Source organism: Cheilinus undulatus, linkage group 13 (assembly GCF_018320785.1).
Source record: "Cheilinus undulatus linkage group 13, ASM1832078v1, whole genome shotgun sequence".
NCBI classification, from domain to species: Eukaryota; Metazoa; Chordata; class Actinopteri; order Labriformes; family Labridae; genus Cheilinus; species Cheilinus undulatus.
In genome coordinates this window covers 8,631,406-8,653,103 of record NC_054877.1, presented here as the reverse complement: position 1 = coordinate 8,653,103, position 21,698 = coordinate 8,631,406, and the positions used below count along the sequence as shown (strand labels likewise).

General features: G+C 40.9%; 1 protein-coding gene across 4 annotated transcripts in view; it reads left to right on the top strand.

The window, feature by feature from the left end:
- The window catches only part of efr3a (EFR3 homolog A (S. cerevisiae)), a 172,027-nt gene that overhangs the window by 51,727 nt on the left and 98,602 nt on the right, over positions 1-21,698 (top strand). For all 4 annotated transcript variants that reach the window (XM_041803480.1, XM_041803481.1, XM_041803482.1 and 1 more), the window contains 3 exons: positions 11,934-12,010; positions 15,856-15,983; positions 17,858-18,008. In XM_041803480.1, the coding sequence (XP_041659414.1) occupies positions 11,934-12,010; positions 15,856-15,983; positions 17,858-18,008 (356 nt within the window). The remainder of the gene's footprint in view (positions 1-11,933; positions 12,011-15,855; positions 15,984-17,857; positions 18,009-21,698) is intronic.

Sequence of the window (21,698 nt, the reverse complement as noted above, 5' to 3'; positions counted from 1 at the left end):
TTAAACTCTTTCAGTAGAAATAAAACAAATATGATTAAACAAACATGCTTTTGCAGCTGCCAGCCAAGGCTTTTTTGATGACATGTTACAACTTCATTAAACATACTCAGTCTATAATAATAAAGATTACAGTTTATGGTGAAATTGTGCTCTGAATGTTCTTTTGTGTGTCCTGTTGAGGTAGAGTAAAACAAGTTTGGTATTTGAGCTGATATTTTTGAAGTTTTGATCAGATGAAATTCAGTAACTTTGAGGCCTTTCTCTTTCAATGTTTTTGTCTCTATCTGACTGTTGGATCTCGTTTTCCTCTGAACACAGAGGCCGGTAACTCGAGCTGCTGCTACGAGCCAGCGGCGTCTCTTCTTCTCAGTCAGAATGAGCGGTAATCCCAGGTGATGACAAACACACACCTCCAGCCGACGTCTCATTGGCTGAACCTGCTGTCTGTCGGTCCTTATGTTTCTAAAGAACCTGGTGGAAGAATCCAGAGAGAGGTGAGGACGGGATGTTGTCTTACCTGAGCAGGTGAAGTGGAGAAACAAAAAGTGCTTTAACTTTTTAAAGTCAGCCTGGCTCACCGGAGCAGGAGTCTTCTAGAAGAACTTGTGTACCCTTTTGACTCCATGTCTTAAGCTTTGTGAGACATAAAAAGACACAGTTTGGATAAAGTGGAGTTCAGTCATGCCATCTTTCTGCGTTTCACTGAGACGGGGGATCCTGAGGAGGTACAGACAGGTACCCCGGACCGAGGCTGACGGAGCGTTCAACTACAGCCGAGCCTCAAACAGGACAGGCCTGCTCAATTCTGGTATGTCAGACAGAAAAAAAACCCCACAAAGTCCCAATGTTTTATTCGGGCACAGTTTTAAATTACTGTCAGTAATTCACATTTGGTAAGAGTTATATAAGACATTTTAAAATTTCTAAAACTGAGGTCTTGTTTCTGCTCATATAAGCTCAAACGGGCTACCTGGTGTGCCACACTTTCTCTGCTGACACTATTTCCCTTCCTGCTATCAAGAATTTTTAACAAAAGAAAGGATATTCTTCCATAGAAATATAGAATATTCTAAAAATTAATTTTTGAGTCTTAAGCTCAAAAGTAAGTAAACAAATACATGTTCTGTTGCATTTGGTAAGAAGAGCTGCATGCATGTAAACCAAAGGCTCAGTATTGGATGCTAAATGTTCCAGAGAAACTAGGGGTTGACTGATTATTAGTCGAGCTGATTATTGAGGAAAATATGTCGCCTAGGCAGACTATCTGTATCTGCATCTTATTTTACCAAAAGTCAATACATTTCTCAAAAAGTATGCTGTTGGCTCCACTGCACGGTGCGACTTTCCCTCTGGCTCCGTTTTCACTTTCCAAGGTCTCACCTAATGTCCTGTCCACAACACTATCTGATTGGCTAGATTTCACCTGGGTTCTCGCCTATCAACACCAGTGCCTGGGTGCCATTGATGCAGTGAGTGAGTGACATTACTTCCTGCTCTTATCACTCCTGCCTCTCTTTGTTGTTTCCTGTGTTGACAGAGCTAGTAGCAAATGCTTTATTATTTCTAATCATGAATATTGATTGTGTCCCATTAAGATTTTGTTTGTCTGAGTAAATGCATAGTGGGTCAAATATTAGCTACTGTTAATAACTGCCCCCGAAAACCATGACAGTTGACCTTTACGAGGAACATACTCAGCATATTCTTTAAAAATCATAAAATGCAGTACTGTGCAGAACTTTAAGGCAGGTCTAGGCCATAAATTGAGGCTGAAGTAAGGCATAGATATGCTGAGTAACGTGCCTGAGGTCACCATCGGATGAGGAGGATTGACTAAACCCCGGTTGTGCTCTGGATGACCTTGTATATCACCAGAGTTATGGGAAAAAAATCTGTCAAAAAAGTAGCAAAGTCCACACCTTTAGGGTGGAGTAAGAGGTGGATGTGGTGAGTTAGCATGGTCCAGAGTACCGTCTGGGTGGGATGAAGGGTTGCCACGATCTTGTGGTCATGCAGTTCAGGTCCCAAGGTCTCGAAAACCAGTGGAAAACGTACATGATTTAGTACAGTTACTCTAATTAAAACTTACGTAAGTAAAAGTTAAAGTACTGGTCTATAAATATACTCAAGTGAAAGTAAAAAGTATTTGACTTAAACTTAAAGTTCTGAGTATTGAGTAGCTACGGAGGAGTTATACTTAAACATATGATCTTTCTTTCTGGGTAATAACAACAAAAAACTAGAGCTACAATCAGGTTGTTCAGGTAAGTCACACCTCTGTAATAAAGTTAGCTACACAGCAACATTAACAGTGTTGATTAAACTCATATAGAGTCAAATTTAACACTTTAAGGGTGTCTCTACTGGTCCAAATTACATACAGTTAACTACACTTGTAAAATATTTTACAGTATGACAGAGCTGCAGTAACAACAGAGTCAACCTAATAGCAAGGAAATACATCCTGATGTAGAATACAGACTAGGTGTCCAATCACATAAAGTCACAGGCAGGAACTCTTGACTCAGTGGATAACTTCACTCATGGTGCAAATGTGTCTCACATAAAAAAGCAACAAAAATCCACCAGAACCATGAGCATAAGAACCCCAGCAGGGATCACTGTACAACAGGAAACATCCAAACATGACTAAACACTTTAGTCAAGGGCATGATGGGGAACTCCACACACACGTCCTCAGATTTAAAATAGCAGTGGGCGGAGCTTATTTTAGTCAACAACATTGGAAAAAGTACACGGGTATAGTACTCAAGTGAAAGTACAGTAATTCTGGTTAAAACTTACTTAAGTAGAAGTAAAAGTACTGATTTAAAACGCACCTGAGTAGATATAATTAGTTACTTTTTTACCCCTGAGTACAACACATAACATCTAAAACATTACAAGTTCTGCCCTTTTAGCAATGACCTTCTGTGGCTTACCCTTATTGTGGAGGGTGTAAGTGATAGTCTTCTAGACATTTGTCAAGTCAGCAGTCTTCCCCATGATTGTGGTTATGTGCAGTGAAGAGAGAGAAGGAATAGAGGCTTAGCAAACCTTTGCAAATTGGACTTTTCTACAATATTCTAACATTTTCAAATAGCACAGTTTTGATTTCCATGAGCTATAAGCTGTAATCACCAAGATTAAAACAGTAAAAGTCTTGAAATATTTAATTTTGCTTGAATATATGGACATTTATACATGTAGAATATATGTATCCTTTCTAAGTTTGGGTCCCAGGGAGATAAAATTCTTATTTTGGATCCTGAGTGTAAAAAGTCTGGTAACCCCTGGTCTAATGACGTAGTCTGTGAAATCATGAAGAAAAGCACAACATTTAAGACTGACACTGTTATTCTGTTGCAGAATGAGGGCGCCACTTCTTTAGACGGCATTTATCTCACTTTAACCCACAATTTCCACATAAGACGACAGTGCCGCGCACTGAAGCGCAGCAAGTTTGCTTGACCTCGCCCACTGGAAATGTGTCTAGAGCGCTGCAGAGGTAAAGGGAAAACTGCAAGTTCACATAGGAATAGTATTTAAACAGCGGACGATTTTACCTTTTGTGGTTAATTTACCATCCTTTCTGATATAAGTCCATGATATTGTTGCTTCCTCCACTGGGTGAGTACATTAGGAAGTTCAAAGGTTATTGATTGCTTAAAGGATCTGTGGTTTTTAGGTAAAATTCTCTGGCTAAGTGTTCTCAAAAGTGAACTTCTCCTCCTCAATAGCGCTGTTGTAGCTCTCTGACCCACTGACCTCTCAGTGACCCTTTGCTCTCTCTGCAGGATGAGACGTAATGTTGATATAGTGATGATTTGTGATCAAGAGTCTGTGCTTTGTGTTGTATTTTGAAAGAACTAGATATTCCACGGTTGTAACTTCCATGTTGGAGCTTTCTGATCAACGGGTATTAACACGGTTTGACAGCAGCCGGCACTAAAAACAGACCTGCAGCGTATCACGATTGAAACCAATCGGAATGTCGCTCCAGGGGCCGGACTGGAGGCCGTCTGTGGAACTGTTCTGATGGACTAGAGAGGCAGCGATGTGCTCCGCAGTACCATTTGACCGCGGTGCGGTTGCTGTTTATGGAAATTGGAGGACAGATCCCAGGGATTTCAGTTTACAAATAATGAACTTCCCAGGAATCTTTGACATAAATTTCACAGACCAAACTTCTCTAGGAGTTAGCCGTGAGCTCCTGTTTGTGTTTTGTTCTCTCAGTGTTGTTGCCAGTGTTCGGTATGTTCGATGGCCGTCTGCTCTCCTCTGTGGGGATCGATAGAGAATAAAGATTATGTTAGTACTCCACTCAGGTGCTGGTGGGGACGGAGCAGCAGTCTGCTTGCTGATGAAAAATCTCTACCCAGCATGCATCTCTGATAAAAACATGTGTTAACAAGATGTTTAGATCCACTGAGGAGTGAAATAGTGGGTATAGATTTAACATGAAGACAAACAGAATGTCCGTTGAATCTCCTGTATGGTACATATTTCCAATGATACGTTGGTTCATGTGACAGCAGGAGGTTGTGTTAGCACTTACATGTTAATAATTCCCCCCCTGCCTTTGTGTTCGTGGCTGCAGGATGATAGATTTGATCTCCTGTAATGACCTTCTCTCAGCCAGCTGAGTTAGACGTGTTGGGCTGTAATTTATCAGTCCTGTGACCACCAGAATCTCTCGATCTGCGGCCCTTTCTGCGTCGTGATTATGCAGCCTCCTCTGCAGATCTACAGCTCGAATTGATGCATCACCTCTATTATAGAACTGAATGCTCTTAGCATGAATGGGTTTTAATGCAATTCGGAGCTGCTGCCATTCATTTTCTGCCACTCCTTATAATCTACACAAACAATCAACCACGGCTGATCGCAGTCATCTAGGGAGCAAGGCAGGTATTATTTATGATGCCACAGATGCTCAAAATGCTCTTTGATTGGTTAAAAATGGTCACATTTGTTTGATTTTTGTATGGATGGAGTTTTAAAAAAATGAATCTGAGTCAAAGTAACCATCGAAACCCTTTATATGTATCTGACCTTATATTCATTTTTCCAAGCAAGGCTGACAAAATTTCAGGTATTCTGGTATTTTTCAACACAATGTGTTTGGAGGGGTAAAGAGAAAACTTTGAGATTCAGTCCTAATATGCATGCCTTTTTACGTTTTGATTAGATTTAATGAAATACTTTTTTATTTCTTAATTGTGCAATAAACCGTTGGTCTGTTGTTGCCTACATAAAGCGTTTAGGTAAAATTTTTCTCAGTACCATTTGATTTAATGGGCAGCCCGCTGTCTCATATAATCAGTTCAGTCACATTCTCACAGTCAGAGTTTAACTGGACTACCATTAAGCCTCGTTTCTTTACCCTTAGTGACCACAGAGGACCCAGGTGCAGACTAACAAACTCCAGTCATATTACCTCTGTCAGACCAGGCAGATCCATCTACTGAAGGAAGTACACAAGAGGATCCTCGGCCTCCCAGCTGTTTTTAATTCATCTTCAGCATCTACACGGACACATGCTGTGACTCTGAAAGAGCCCAGCATGCTTGTGTTTACATGAGCGTGCACTGTGCATTCATCCATTCACCTTCACCTTCCACAGTGTGAAGGTTGTAAATAACCAGGCCAGACGTCTATGTACAAATAACAAGCAACTCTTACAATCCCACTTCAGAAACACTGAAATATTCTTTTAAGAAAGGTTTAGTTTTTGACTTTTCTATTGGCTCTGAAATGAGGCCCAGGAAGTCTGGTGGTTGAATCAGATCAAAGCATGCAGGAATTATTAAAATGCAAATCTCTTTGTGGTTGAAGTACCGACCTCAGTGAAGTGAAGCTGCAAGCGGTCCGTCTGACAACATGGTGTCACTTTACATGAAAACAACAAGAACACAGAGACAATGACGTGAAACCAAAATCAGCCTTGACTGGGAAGTTGCTGCAGATTTGGTCCAGCTGGTTTAGTTTGGAACTAAACCAGCTGGACCAAATCTGCAGCAACTTCCCAGTCAAGGCTGATTTTGGTTTCACGTCATTGTCTCTGTGTTCTTGTTGTTTTCATGTAAAGTGACACCATGTTGTCAGACGGACCGCTTGCAGCTTCACTGTTCCTGCTGCTCATGTTTCAGTCATTTCCTTTGAACTCTTTCACAAAGCTTTTCAAAAACCTGGATGAACTCCAAGATGATTCTGACAGTGAAATTCCAAGGCCCTATGATTATATTCAACATTCAAATCCAGAGCTTTACAGAGTTTTGATTTCCCATGGGTTAATTCTTGGTTTACATCACCTGTGTAGATGTGAAAACAGCAAAGGTCCCAATGAATAGAGGTGGAATGGCTCAACGAGGTCATGGTTTAGTTTGGGTCTCAGTTTTGGTTATGTGGTCGAAGTTTGGTTGGAGTTTGGTTCTACAAGAAAAAGTCAACAAAAAGCCCCAGATAGTAACTTATCAGTTTCTCTAAATTGTTCAGAAAGTACAGCAATGGCATTTAAAGTTTAATCCATAGAGATTTGTTTAGGATTACCAGTAATAGCTGGTGCTATCTGCAGTGTATCAGAGGAGGTTCATCTGTGCAGTTTAAAGTTGTTTCTACAGCATTTGTATTTTCAGATGTCCAAGTTTTGTTATATTGCTATTCCTCAAAACTCCCAATTGCTTGGTATAGCTCTTTCAAAATAAAGGGATGTCAACAATATTATTAATATGTGCATTTATTGTGAAAACTAAGCAAAAATAAAAATTTTTCTTCCAATAAGTGTTTGCAAAGCTCCAGTTAGCAGGTCAGGTCAAGTAGATGGAGAGTTACTTTTATAATCCCAAGAGAAAGTCAAGAGGATGGGGCTACTGTGTATACGGCCGTTCATGATGGCATAGGAAGTATGGGAGAACATGCCGGTTTGGTCCTGTACTGCTCTGGCCTCCTGATTGCTATTTTCCAGGACCCTCCAGAGTAGGCATGGTCACTCCTGAGATCTGGCCCAGCCCACCGGGTGAGCTGAATCAGACCAAAGAAAAAGCACCAGGTACCTGTAGAAGCACAGCTGCACAGCTCCCCGTCGCTGCTCTCCCGAGCACATCAGACACACAGTCTTGCAAATGATACTGGCTCACAATCTTCATTCTAGTTAATCCCAGGGGTGTTCAGAGGTGTTGAGGTCAGGGCTCTATGCTGGCCAGTAAAGTTCTTCCTCACCAAACTCATCAAACCATGTCTTTATGGTCCTTGCTTTGTGCACTGGAGCACAGTCATGTTGAGATAGATAAGGGCCTTCTCCAAACTGTTGCCACAAAGTTGGAAGCATAGCATTGTTCAACATGTCTTGGTATGCTGAAGCATAAATATTGGCTTTCACTGGAGATAAGGGGTCTAGCTAAAACCCTGAAAAAACAGCCCCATTACCCCCCTCCTCCAAAAATACAGTTGGCACAATGCAGTCAGGCAGGTAACGTTTGCCCATCATCAACCAGGCCCAGACCACAGACCAGTTAGTATTAGTGTTCTTCACACATCCATCGCCTAGCATTGGACTTGGTGATGTGAGGCTTGCATGCAGAAACCCATTCATGAAGCTCCCACTGCAAAGTTTTAGTGCTGACATTAATGGCAGTAGAAGTTCAGAACTCTTTAGGTAGAGACTCAGCAGCGTGTTGGAGACTTTGATGCACCATAGGCCTTAGCAGTCCTTGACCCTGGAGTCAACACTGAGTTGCTGTTGTTCCTAAACACTTCCAATTCCCTAATAATATCACTTACAGTTGATTGTGGAATATCCAGCAGGGATAAGATTTCACAAACACTCTTATTGCAGAGGTGGCATCCATCATAATACCACGCCTGAAGTCACTGAGCTCTTCAGAATGACCCATTTATGATCACAGATGTTTACGACACCATGTAAATGAATACAAACACCTTCACATCCCTTCCACAAACCCAGAGATATTAACTCCACCTACTGCCTTAAAGCAATTGTTGTCTGTTTTTTTTATTTAGCATCATTCTACATTTCTTACCCTCCATTAAACCTCTCAGTAGTCAGCCTGCAGACGTCTTTATCTCCAGGCGTTTTCTCAGATCTTCACAGTCAGAGCCTCGTTCCATTAACCACTCCAGGTCTCACCTCATGCTCACACGGCATCAAGCTCCCCCGCCACTCTGAACCCTAATGTGGCGGTTAATTGCTGGGTCCATAATGAACGCTCTTCTCTTTAAAGGTTGCCTTGGTGACAGGCCGTTGATAGGAGTCTTGAAGAAGTTGATTAATCTGCAGACTCCCTCGGGCTGCTGTCAAACTCTAAGAGAAATAAACTCCAGGAGGTGTTAAGGTGACCCAAAGTCGTCAACGATGACTTTGTGGAGGGTGAAAGGTATCCTGGGAGTTCTGTATACAGCCTGAGCAGGGTCTCCTGGGAAATGAAGTCCGTCATGTCCCTTTAGAGTCCATTTTCTGAGCCAGAGGAGAGAAAGGTGCCTTTTAAAGGCAGTAGAAATAACAGTATGGACTCACGTCAGTCCTCAGAGGGAATACTCATGTTTGTGTTGCTCTCTTATAGGACGACATTATTGATGGCACTAGTTCTTGTCCTTGTTCTGCTGTTGTTTGTGGATGAAGTTTGGTGTCTGATGCTAAAAAGGCTTCCTTCATCGATCGACTGTCAGAGTAGCTGAATGCTGCTGTGACCTTTCAGTTGTGGTCAGCCGCTCCTTCGGACAGAAAAGCACTGACATTTCAGCGACGACACTTGGCTCTGACAGTCAGGGTCACTGATCAGAGAGGAATACTCCCAAATCCGAGCAAACACAGGGAAAAATGGACATTATGTCCTTGTCGTGATGGTCAGTGGCACTATTTTCTGATTTACCAGTCAACTGCACATACTTCTCTTTCCATGATGGATGCTCTCTGCATCCAGTGTTGATGTTTTAATGTTAGCTTTAGATAATGTTTTGTCACATTTCTGTTATTTAAGAAAAATGAACATTCACTGACTTATCCCTCCTCTATATAGCAAAAGCTCTTTAAATGCAAAGGGAACAATTCATAGATAAAATTAAGCTTTCGATATTTTCTGCTTGTTTCAGACCTTCAGAGAGTTTGCACTGCAGGTAATCCAAAAATACACTATATTGCCAAAGGTATTCACTCACACATCCAAATAACTGAAATCAGGTGTTCCAATCACTTCCATGGCCACAGGTGTATAAAATCAAGCACCTAGGCATGCAGACTGTTTCTACAAACATTTGTGAAAGAATGGCTCGCTCTCAGGAGCTCAGTGAATTCCAGCGTGGTACTGTGATAGGATGCCACCTGTGCAACAAGTCCAGTGGTGAAATTTCCTCACTCCTAAATATTCCACAGTCAACTGTCAGTGGTATTATAACAAAGTGGAAGCGATTGGGACCGACAGCAACTCAGCCACCAAGTGGTAGGCCATGTAAAATGACGGAGCGGGGTCAGCAGATGATGAGGCGCATAGTGCGCAGAGGTCGCCAACTTTCTGCAGAGTCAATCACTACAGACCTCCAAACTTCATGTGGCCTTCAGATGAGCTCAAGAACAGTGTGTAGAGAGCTTCATGGAATGGGTTTCCATGGCCGAGCAGCTGCAACCAAGCCATACATCACCAAGTGCAATGCAAAGTGTCAGATGCAGTGGTGTAAAGCACGCCACCACTGGACTCTAGAGCAGTGGAGACGTGTTCTCTGAGTGACCAATCGTACTTCTCCATCTGGCAATCTGATGGACGGGTCTGGGTTTGGCAGTTTCCAGCAGAACGGCACTTGTCTGACTGCATTGTGCCAAGTTTGGTGGAGGGGGGATTATGGTGTGGGCTTGTTTTTCAGGAGCTGGGCTTGGCCCCTTAGTTCCAGTGAAAGGAACTCTGAATGCTTCAGCATACCAAGAGATTTTGGACGATTCCATGCTCCCAACTTTGTGGAAACAGTTTGGGGATGGCCCCTTCCTGTTCCAACATGACTGTGCACCAGTGCACAAAGCAAGGTCCATAAAGACATGGATGAGAGAGTTTGGTGTGGATGAACTTGACTGGCCTGCACAGAGTCCTGACCTCAACCTGATAGAACACCTTTGGGATGAATTAGAGGGGAGACTGAGAGCCAGGCCTTCTCGTCCAACATCAGCGCAATTATTCCTTAAGTTCCTCATCTTATGTATTTTCCAAAAAACACAAGCAATAAATCGTTATACATATACATTACAACCAACACACTTTTAGACTAAACAAGGGCTAAACTTTAAAAAAAACATTATTGTGATGATGTTGACTCATATTGCAAACTGGATATGAATATTTGTATTGAAGGGAGTGATCATTTTTATTTCATTCTCGTATTTAATCAGAAAATAGCAAAAAAAAAAGAAGAAAGAAGGATTTTTTGTAGTCTGTTCTAAAACAGTGGCACTTGAATGATTGCATGGTTATGTAATGCATAACATTTCTTCTGCTGCTGCTGCTGCTGCTGCTGCTGCAAAAAGTTTTCAACTGGTATTTTGACATAAAGTTGAAGTTACAGAAATATAGCATCTTATGCAATTCAAAAATTGCAGCAGGCAATATGACAATTTAACCTAATTTTCAATTGATTGCCCAGCCCTCCCTTTAAGCATGTTTTTTACTCTACCTGTTTGCATTATTTCTCGACAATCAAACACGGCTGTGCCAATCAATTGTGACTCATCATTTCATGTTGACGAAGGCTCAGGATGAGTTTATTTACAAAGAAGGCGACTTTCAGGATGTTTCACTTGAGTTTCCAGAAGTTTCCTGCTGGTATCTTTGCTGCTTCTCTCTGTCTTACTAGCTGAATGAGGCTGGCTCTTTGAACGGCTCTGATTGGCTGTTGCACTCAGATTTGTAGCATTAAAAAACAAGGCTTGTGTTAGACAACTTAAGATCTTCCAGTGAAAAATGGCAGTTGACATAGATTTTTTATTTCATAGAACATATTAATCAATATGTTTTAACATTTTATGACCTCGGTTACAACCACTTGAGACCATGACTCACTGATTTGGTAGTACAAACCTTAAAAGACAAACCTGGGTCTCTGTTTCCATCTCACTCTGACTGTAAAAAGGAAGACCCACGTTAAATCAAATGTCAGTGAGCACAGCGCAGTCAGACGCTCCTGAAGTTTTCAGCTGGTTGACCGGTCGGTCACTCTGTAATCACTCCCGCTCTGACTTGAACTTATTCATCCCACACCACCGAGCCCTGACACATCACTTGGTATTGACTCAGTCTCTGCTGTGTGTAATACTAATTCATGTCGGTCAATAGGAGATGACCTCTCACACCGCCTCTTGAATATAGAGTGAGTTTGGATCTTCTATAGGTGGTTCAAACCGCTCCACATGACTCAGAGGAGGAACAGAGAATAATTCTTGCAGCCGATTGCATGATCAGGTCTTCTGGCTTCCTTCATAGGAGGAAGTTGTGATTATAAGCTGCATTTGTGGAGCCATGTTGGCAAAAAATCCTCTAGACTCTCAGTCTTGATGGCTAGTGTGCTATATGTAAAAACATGCAGGCAGGGTTATGCTGAATGAAATAACTCTCTCCTTAATCCTAAATTGCATAAATAGAGCCATTATATAAATGTAGACACTTCACGAATGTGCAGAAGCTCTCTAATTATGCATTAAAATCTGTACAATGCAACAAGTCTGAACATACAGTCTGTGCTCAATCAGAGCAGGTCAACATTCATGCAAGAGCAGGGTTTGAAAGAAAGTTTTGCACAATATAAAGGTGAATTCATGCTCTGTAAAATGATGACCTGCCTAAATGAAGATGGCAGAGAAGATCTTATGGCAGCCGTTAGTGGCAAGTCTGTTTCAAATCAATGCAATCTCATGCCTCATGTCTTTGTTGTTGCAGGAGTTTGTGGCTGCTGTGGGCCGCTGAGGCCAAGGTACAAACGCCTGGTGGACAACATCTTCCCCGAGGACCCAAAAGTAAGAATCTTCATTTTTATCAGTGTAATAGAACATGTCATAGTCGTCCTTTCTTGAAAATTCTGTAAAAAGTCTTTGTTTAAGATTATTTCATACTGAGCTGGGGCACTCCCCTGCTGCTCTGCTTTCACTTTAGTAACTTTATTCTGTGCTTTTGCAGATCTGCAGTCCGCAGTAGCAGTAGTAGCAGTAGTAGTAGTAGTAGTAATGGTAGTGGTAGTGATAGTGGTGTAATGTCAGCTCTCACTGTGCGACTGTACATTCACTATGCACAACTGTTGCACGTGATATATGTGCTCAAACTGCACAGTTCAATGGTCATGCATGACCTGAGTGCCCACACTGTTTGAGTGATGTTGAGACAAACTGTAACACGTTACTGGAGTTTTCTGTGAAAAGCCTTGCTCGCTGAGGTTAAAGTCATATCAATTCGTATTCACACCTCCAATAGCCTCAAACAGTAATAAAGCCATCAACCATCTATCTCTGACACACATAGCATCGCCAGCAAACACAACTAGCAGCTAAATAAAAACAAATATTCCATGTCAGCTGGAGGTCTGCAAGTAGGCTATTTCCTTTTGTTTATATCCTTTATTAACAATAGTAGGAGAAGGCACATCAAACAAACATTGCTGTTGATTTCATTTTGATTTAAGATGATGCCCAGTAGTTTAAAACAGAGAAAAATGCTTTAGAGATAGGCACTCTTCTCATGGTTCTACTTACTGTGGGACTGTGTGCAGTCATGCAAACAAAATATCACACATGCCAGAAATCCATACAACCTGTCAGGAACAGCTGATTGGTCAGCTGCCATGTCCCGCTGTACATTGCATGACAAACGATGCAAGACTAGGCTGGAACTTGGCCACATGTTCAAGCAAGTCATGCAGCTCAATACATGCGTATGATTGTTTGAAAATTGCACAGTATATGTCTGGTTTAACTGCCTTTACAACTCTAATATGATGCAATATAGCACCCTGCTTTTTATTTGAAGATGATTGTCTCTCATAGACTGCTAGAATACATGAATAGTGCTGGAGACCATCTCTTAAAGTTGATTCTGGCTTTACATCCCAGTCAAGGGTACTCAGAATGGAGTTCATGATAGGAAACCACTCTTGGTTGATGATAAGAACCATAAAATCCAGAATACAGTCAAATCAGTACATAACATGATGTATTTTTGGGGGTCCCTCAGAGGGTTAAGACTCCATCTTCTGTCTCATGATTGTGATTGGTCCACTAAAGTCCACAACTTACAGTTCCTGTGCAGCTCCTTTAGTATCATCTGTTTTCAATATGAGGAGTTTGTAATCCTGCTAACTAAAAGTATGCTAGTTGAGCTCTCAACCTACAGTTTTGATAGTTGTGAAGTACAGACTCATAGCTCACATGCTTCACTGCTAGCTCTTTTTGGTCACTAGTTTAATTTTTATTGGAGGAGTCTTTTCAATCAAACCAGCACTCCACAATCTTAATTTTCTTAACTATAAACCACAGTATGCTTTAAATCATTGTTTTCAACTTGCTTTTTCTTTTGCCCGAGGCACACAAAGATCAAGACAAAACTTTAAGGCACACCAAAACTTCATATCTATACAAAACAGCCTCTTGCATGTTACTGTAAATCCAGGCAGACCACAGAGTCAAGATCTGCCATATAACTGAGATCAGCTGATCTCACGCAAACCCTCATTAGCTGACAGCAAGCTGATTCGTTCTATCAGCAAATCGCACTCATGCTGCCATAATCAAACTGCTCTAGCGTGGCTACACTTTGCTAGTCCTTCTGCGAGCCACTTTTTACAAGCCTCCTCCACCCCAGCTCCTCCTTTATTCTGCCTCTGACATTATCGGTGTCATTCTGTTGTCATTGATGCCATCTCTACTCTGGGTTATTCGCTGCTTCTCTACCTGCCCCAGGCTTGTCTTGTAGGCACAAGAAAGGCAGGAACGTGATCGCTGGCTAAACAAAGTAAAAGGGACAATTTTCAATCACACCAGGTCTCATGTATGATAGTGGCAGCTGCACAGGTGGTCATAATTGGGCATATCATTGTGTTTTTACTAGAGTAATAATTGCACCATTGTATAGGATGCAGTCATGAAAAATAGGCTTTGAAAGTGCCTCTAATACATAGAATTTGGGGGCAGTTATTTCCATTAAAAAAGTTAAATTAACAGCTTTCTTGTCCAATTCGAATATAATCTTGTAGCATTTTAAGATGAGTGAAATCACATCAAAATTATATTAGTTTGAAATAAAGGAAGTCCGGACTGGAGAGGTGTTAAAATGGGAAGTGTTCCTCTGATCAGTCACAGTCTGTACTGTAAGCAGCATATTAACTCTATTTGGTGACTTTGTTATCACAGGACTAAATTCTCTCTAGAGAGCTAACCAGCCACAACACTGAAATAATAGGATGACTGCAGAGCTACATTTAGATGACTCTTTGATAATTCTACTGATTTAATGACATGACTTTGATAACAGCTCCGTGACGACTTTCTTAACCCCCTTTAATTAAAAGCTAAATGTCTACCTGGTTAGTTCGATACACAGGAGGGTTGTTTTATTAATTCATGTTTTGAAATGTTTTATCCATACCATAAATATTTTCCCAAGGGGCCTCGGTGTAAGAAAACAGGACGGTGGGGAATGGGAATGCTCCGATGGTCGAGACCTTGTCAGATTAATTATCACTCGCTGAGAGCCCGAGGAGCTGGAAATACTCCGGGGACAGACAGTCTCAGATTAACTCGCTTCTCTATGTGTTCAACACCTGGAGGCTTTTTTTTATGCTGATGATGATGAAGTTTACAGAGTGTCCTTTAAATGTTTACAACAAGTCTTAATGTACCTTTAACAGGAGGAGTCAAATCTTTACTTGTACACCAGCTGGAAAATGTTCATTGTATAACTGAATCTGGAAACAATGATTACAATAGGGCTGTAAGAATATGAACTTTTTTAAATTGTGGTTAATCGCTGAGCGTGGATAGTTAATTGTAAGCAGATACACACACATGAACAATGTAATGCACATTTAAAATGTAATTATTTTGTATTTCAAAGCAAATTTTTAAGTCCATATTAACAATAGGAAGCAGATGAACTCAAAGAGATGTTTTTATGACGCAGACTTTTAGATTGACGATTTAAATGAGTGCTGAACTGGTACACCAGTGTGGTCTGGAAACATGGCTTAAGCCATGGAGAGGGCATCAGTTTGCCTTGCCACACCATTTGAGAACCACTAATCTAAGCAGTTTATTCTTGTGTTTGAGTCAGTATTTTAGCAGAATGCCCCTTGATCTGATAAGATTACCAGCTGGTCAGCAGAATCAACCAGAAGAGGTCCAATAGTGACTAAGTCTAAAGGGGTCATATCACTACCTCCTGTAGTGAAAGCTGATATACTTTAAAGAATATTATATTCACAAGCAAGGGATGAAGTTGAGCCCCATGACCTTACCTTTGACCTTCAAAATCTAATCCATCAGTTCTTGAATGTTTGAAGAAAATCCTGCAAAGTGTCCTTGAGATATTGCAATGACAACTGAGGCATTCACAGATACCCAGTGACCTCTACCACTGGCCCATGAGCTCCAAAACCATATCATATCATGTTGTGATCAAGGTTAACGTGTGTGCAAATTTTAATGAAAATCCACTAAAGCCTTTCTGAGTTATGCTTTCACAATAATGGCCCGGTTGCATAATCTGAAAACATAATGCCTTGGGCCTTGGCTATCACCAGTGCAGAGGCATATGAACTCTGGTAAAACTTTTTTGTCTCTTTAACCATATTCATCTGTCCTGTTTTCCTCTTTAGGATGGCCTCAGTAAATCAGACATGGAGAAGCTGACCTTCTACGCTGTGTCGGCTCCAGAGAAACTGGACAGGATCGGAGCGTACCTGGCTGAGAGGCTGAGCAGAGACGTGGTGCGACATCGCTATGGGTAAGCAACATCTAACCACTCCATTTTCAAACATTTTAACATACTTGAAGCTCTTGTGAGGAATATTTGGAAAGGGAGGTACCTGGCTTCTTCTAAGTGCCCAATATTTATTAACTTTTGAAGGACAGCACCTCTCAAATTCCAAGTAAGGGGGGGCGACACAATAACATCTCACTAGTTCATTGGAAAGTGATAAAACTCTGTTGTCAAATGGACAAAGGAACCTAACAGAAATATCTGATGGCCACTGAGTAACTCTTTGTTTCCACTGTTGAATGCTGAACCCTTGGAGGAGAGCACATATAAATGATGTTTAAAACTCCTGGAAATCTTCCATGAACTCAGCAGAGAGGTTTCTATATCAAAAGTCGTGTTGAGTCACATTTTCCTGAACCTTTTAAAGCCTTCTGCTCCTAGAAACTAATTCAAATGAGTTGAGAGACAAAAGCATCCCTCATGTGAATCTAAAAGCCAAATTGCAGCACTAAATCAATGCAGTGATTCGAACGTCACCAATGGTGTTTAATTGGCTGTGACTTTAATTCCCCGTAGCTGACAGACAGAGAACAAACACATCACTCTCTCTCCCATCTGTAATAGTCCGTGTGCTGTTACCAAACCATTTGGCATCCCCTGAAAACACTCCGTCCACAACAAAGTGACATGTCCGTATGCTCCTGTTTGTTATGTCACTCAAATCCCAAAGCTGTTGTTAGATTTGGCAAAGCTCATCACCTCCCAGATGGACTGAACTGCCTACATATGAGCGATGATTTCATTTGTGCTTGAATAAGTTCATATCATTAAATAAACATTACACACGCTGACATTTGGTCCACGATAACAGCCCACAAGAATGGTATTTGTATGTTTTTATTATCCAGAATAGCTGGGACTCCAGGCTGGAGTTTTGCATCATTAGAACAGCAAATAGTGATGTGGAGCTGCTCATTTTATTCTTATTTTGTTATAACACCACTGACAGTTGACTGTGGAATATTTAGGAGCGAGGAAATTTTATGACTGGACTTGTTGCACAGGTGGCATCCTATCACAGTACCACGCTGGAATTCACTGAGCTCCTGAGAGCGACCCATTCTTTCACAAATGTTTGTAGAAACAGTCTGCATGCCTAGGTGCTTGATTTTATACACCTGTGGCCATGGAAGTGATTGGAACACCTGATTTCAATTATTTGGATGTGTGAGTGAATACTTTTGGCAATATAGTGCAATTCCCAGATGTTTGGTGTTCTGGCTAAGAAGCTGGCACTTTGATATGAATTACTGTTAACAGCAATGTTTAAGACATGCTTTTTATACCACTTTTTAGAGATGCAAAATATCACCATCATAATATTATCAATCCAAGCACAAATTAGCTCAAACATTCAAAATAAACTTGTACTTTTTAGTAGAACCACCAGGCCTTTTTCAGATAAAGTTTCTTTTTTATCCTTCCTTAAACCTTAAATTTGGGCCTTAGGGCCCACTTAGCTACAAGTTAACTACAGCGTGTTTGATTTTTTGCCTTGAATGCTTTTCTCTGTTATTTGTCAGGATTGTCTCAGCCAACCTCCCTGCTGTTTAAGCTGTTGTCTAAGTGTGGGAATTAATTTTAATTTAGAAGTATTGGCTCATTAAAAGGATTGTGTTTTAATTTAGTGAGCTCACTGTGTGTCAGCAGGTTGTTACGGTGCTGTCTGTAGCTCTCAACAAAGCAGATGCTTGGTTTTACTGTTAAAAGGATGCATAGCGCAACCTGCTGAATCTAACTTTCTGCCCCATGTTTGTATACAGGGACAAGAGGAGCCAAAAGACATAACTGTGCGTGTAAACACACTGAGTAATGCTCTGTCTGTCTCCTGTGTGCAGGTACGTGGTGATCGCCATGGAGGCTCTGGACCAGCTGCTGATGGCCTGTCACTCTCAGAGCATCAAACCCTTCGTGGAGAGCTTCCTGCACATGGTGGCCAAGCTGCTGGAGTCCAGAGAACCAGACCTGCAGGTTCTGGGAACCAACTCGGTAAGAGAAAAGCTGCCTTTACAGAGGTTTCACTCTGGTTTTTCCTGATCATGACATACTTATTTTCTGCCTGGAATCAACAGAAGTACTAAAATGTTTGCAGTCTTTTTTTCTATACCCACATTCAGAGAAGTGGTGTGCAGTAGACCACCACTGGTAAAATTTTAGCAACAGAATAGATTTTTGCAACATTCATCACCGGTTTAAAAGCATTTGTTGTGTTCCTGCATTCACCTCAGCATTAATGAACAGCCAAGCAATGTCACACACTCATGCCAGTGTAATTAACATGCAGGACAGTATGCAGGTGAAACATGTGTTCCCTGCTCTCCAAGATTGATGTCAGTAATGATAGCAACATAAAGCAGCATCCCAGCACTGCAGGAATTCATCCTGTTTTGACTTAAACTATATGGGCGATATGGCCTAAAATTTATATCCTGACATATTTTTGCTATATCCCGATACACGATATGTATCGCAATACTTTGAAATGTCATCTAAGTGGGTGTATAATGTTTAATCCAGCTCCAAATGACACTAGTGTGGTGATTAAAATAGACTGTTCTATTGGATTTTCAATAAAATTGTATGCAGAGAGGGTAAAAACAAATGTAAAGTCAAATTTAGCACACTGTTTTATTTTAAGAAATACTTCATTCAAACTTTTACTAATAAATCAAACATACATAAATTGTGAAATACTCTCTTTTATAGTGTATGGACAGTCCTGAAATGTTTTCTGTTACGTTTACTATTGCTGATCATAAAAAAATTATTTGCTTCATCAAAGGTGAAGCAAACCTACACAAAACTCACTAATCCTTCATGCAGCTGATGGCCAAAACTCTGCAGTCTAGTCCACCATTCAGGCCAAAACTCTGCAGTCTAGTCCACCATTCAGGCCAAAACTCTGCAGTCTAGTCCACCATTCAGGCCAAAACTCTGCAGTCTAGTCCACCATTCAGGCCAAAACCCTGCAGTCTAGTCCACCATTCAGGCCAAAACTCTGCAGTCTAGTCCACCATTCAGGCCAAAACCCTGCAGTCTAGTCCACCATTCAGGCTCACAGCTGCGATTATATTAGTCCGTTATCTGTGCTGATGAACGCTGGAGCAGTTTCTGACAAGTTTCTCGTTGTCCGTCTCTGAACGCAGATAACCAGCCACTTACTTGCCACATTGCTCTGTTTACCCATAGTGTTTACCTCCTCTCTCCTTCGCTGATACAAAAACAGGCATGTGCGGGGAAAAGTTTTCTTGATGGGCGGGGATGTGAGCTCTCTGCTGTGAGAGATGCTTTCAGGGACAATGGAAGAAGCGAAACTCCAGTGAGAAATGCACGCTGACGGCTCAAAACTTCCACATAATTTATAGTTGATGTTCGCGATATTGTTATTTTATACATCAATACATCGAGTATACTCGATGGCCCAGCCCTAACTTAAACCAGCATTTCTCAATCTTTTTTCTGTCAGTGCATCTTTAAAAAGATTTGAAAAATCTCAAGCCACAAGAGTCAAAATGTATTGACTGTATAGGGAATAATGATTTTTATGCCCTTTGTGTTTTTAATATGAAACTTAGAAAAAATAAAACAAGGGAAGTAGGATTTTTGCAACCTATTCCAGAAAATGTTGACACTGGAATGTTTGCATGAGCAGAACATTTCTGCCTCAAACAAGTATTAAACTGAGTCACACTTCACGTTTCAGAAAAATATTTCACCTTCTGTAATTTTTAATGGCAAAAGGCCAAAATATGATTGAATCTAAATTTTGATTAATTTCTTCTCCTAGTTTTAGCTCATATAAACTGGAAATCAAATCTTCTTCGCTGCTGGAAAACACTGCATGCATGAGCTACAATTTTTAGAGCAGTGAAGAAGAACCAAAGGACCCACTGCAGCAACAAAGAATGGAGGCTGCATGACAGTTTTTCTCTGAATGTGATTGTTAAAACGCCTTCCAGACCCTCGCTGTCATACACGACAAGAAGTGACACAGTTTATTAAAAGGTAAATAACTTTTGAGCCATAAATCGTTGCCTCTTACTTGTGTGACTTTAATGATTAAATCCACACCAGTAAACCTGAAATTGAACGTCTTTTTATCCCTTTTAATCCAATTATGATGATTTATCTGCTAGCTTGAATGCTGTCATATTGTTTACTCTTTGTGAAAGTCTGTTACCCAATAGCCGGCTGTTCTGTAATCATGTGATGCTGCCTGAGAGCATAATGGAGAGAGAGATATAGAGCCTGTGATGCAGCCCCCTGTATTATTGTTCTTTTAATAATTAGCAGTAAAGCTCAATAATCAGCAGGAAAACAACTTCAGGGTCACAGAGATGCTGTGCTTCATGATTCTATGTGTTGAGTGATGTTCTGAGTCAAATATAAGTCCAAAATAATTTGCTAGTCTGAATAGTCAGTCCAGAAAGTTCACACTGGTATGGGATCAGTACTCCGTATCGGTCGATACACAATACCTTGGTATCTGAATCATGTCAAGAATGAATAAATGGTATCGGAACATCCCTATTTAAAAAGGATGCTAAATAATGCTACAAAGATATTGGGCAAATGTTATCCTACTGGTCAGCCCAGGATGTCAAACTAGATGGAAGGGTTAAAAAAATATAAGGTTGAGTTCATCATTAATCCCAAGTGTTTTAAAGGTGTGGGCCCAATAAGTCTCCTGCTGTTGTAAAAGCTCGTCAAGGTTACCCTCCTTGATGGGAGGGGTCTTATTGTGCTGTTGTTGTCACTGATCTTTTGCTTTGATTTTCTTGTTGTTTTCCCACATAGGCGAGGCCACAAAGGCAACGTGTTATGTAGAGCAGGTGTGTGGATGCATAAGTGATCACACTTTTGATGGAGAATCTTCTACATGTGTGGGGATGAGAGAAATGATCAGTTTCATGGGTGTTGTTGCACTGAGCACAGCTACCACATCGATAGCTTCCTTTAGGGAGTGGCAGAAGGCGTGTCTGTTGGTCTGACATGGATGCACTTTGGTCAAAAGTAGCAAGAACTAAGAGGTCCTTTATGTTCTTGTCTCTTTTATTAAAAAAACAAAGGAAAGGTCACTGTCAAACTAGATGTAGATGCAAGAAAAAATTCTCACATGCCAGTCTTAATGAATCATGTTTATGAAGCATCCCTGACACATTCATTTATAGCTCCCAACATTCATACTTGAGCCTGACAAATGATGATAGGCTCTGACGACACAAACCAATATCTGTCCAAATTTTGTGTCATGATCTGACCTTAACACCACACTGAGAATAAATAAACCTTCACTAATTGGAACACATTTACATGTGTGGTTTGGTGTGAGCATCTGATTATACAGCTTGTTATCTAAGAATGTTGCCTTGTAATAAAATCATCAATCCTGCGTAATTTTGTTGTGAAAACAAACCAAAATTAACATAAAACTACACCTCTAACTGAACCCACACATTCTCCTATCAAACAGAACATTAAACACATAACTCAGCTGCCGCCCAGAGGTTGATGTCGCTGCTTTAATACCTCATTTAACTTTTACTCTGGCGCTGGAAACGGCCTTCTACCACATCCTGTGACAGATTCTGATTATTATTAGCCTTTTATAAGCCGCCAGCAAATGTCAGCCCTGTTTTTTCCCCCTCCTAATTCTCCTGAAGGTGAACCCAGAGTTTT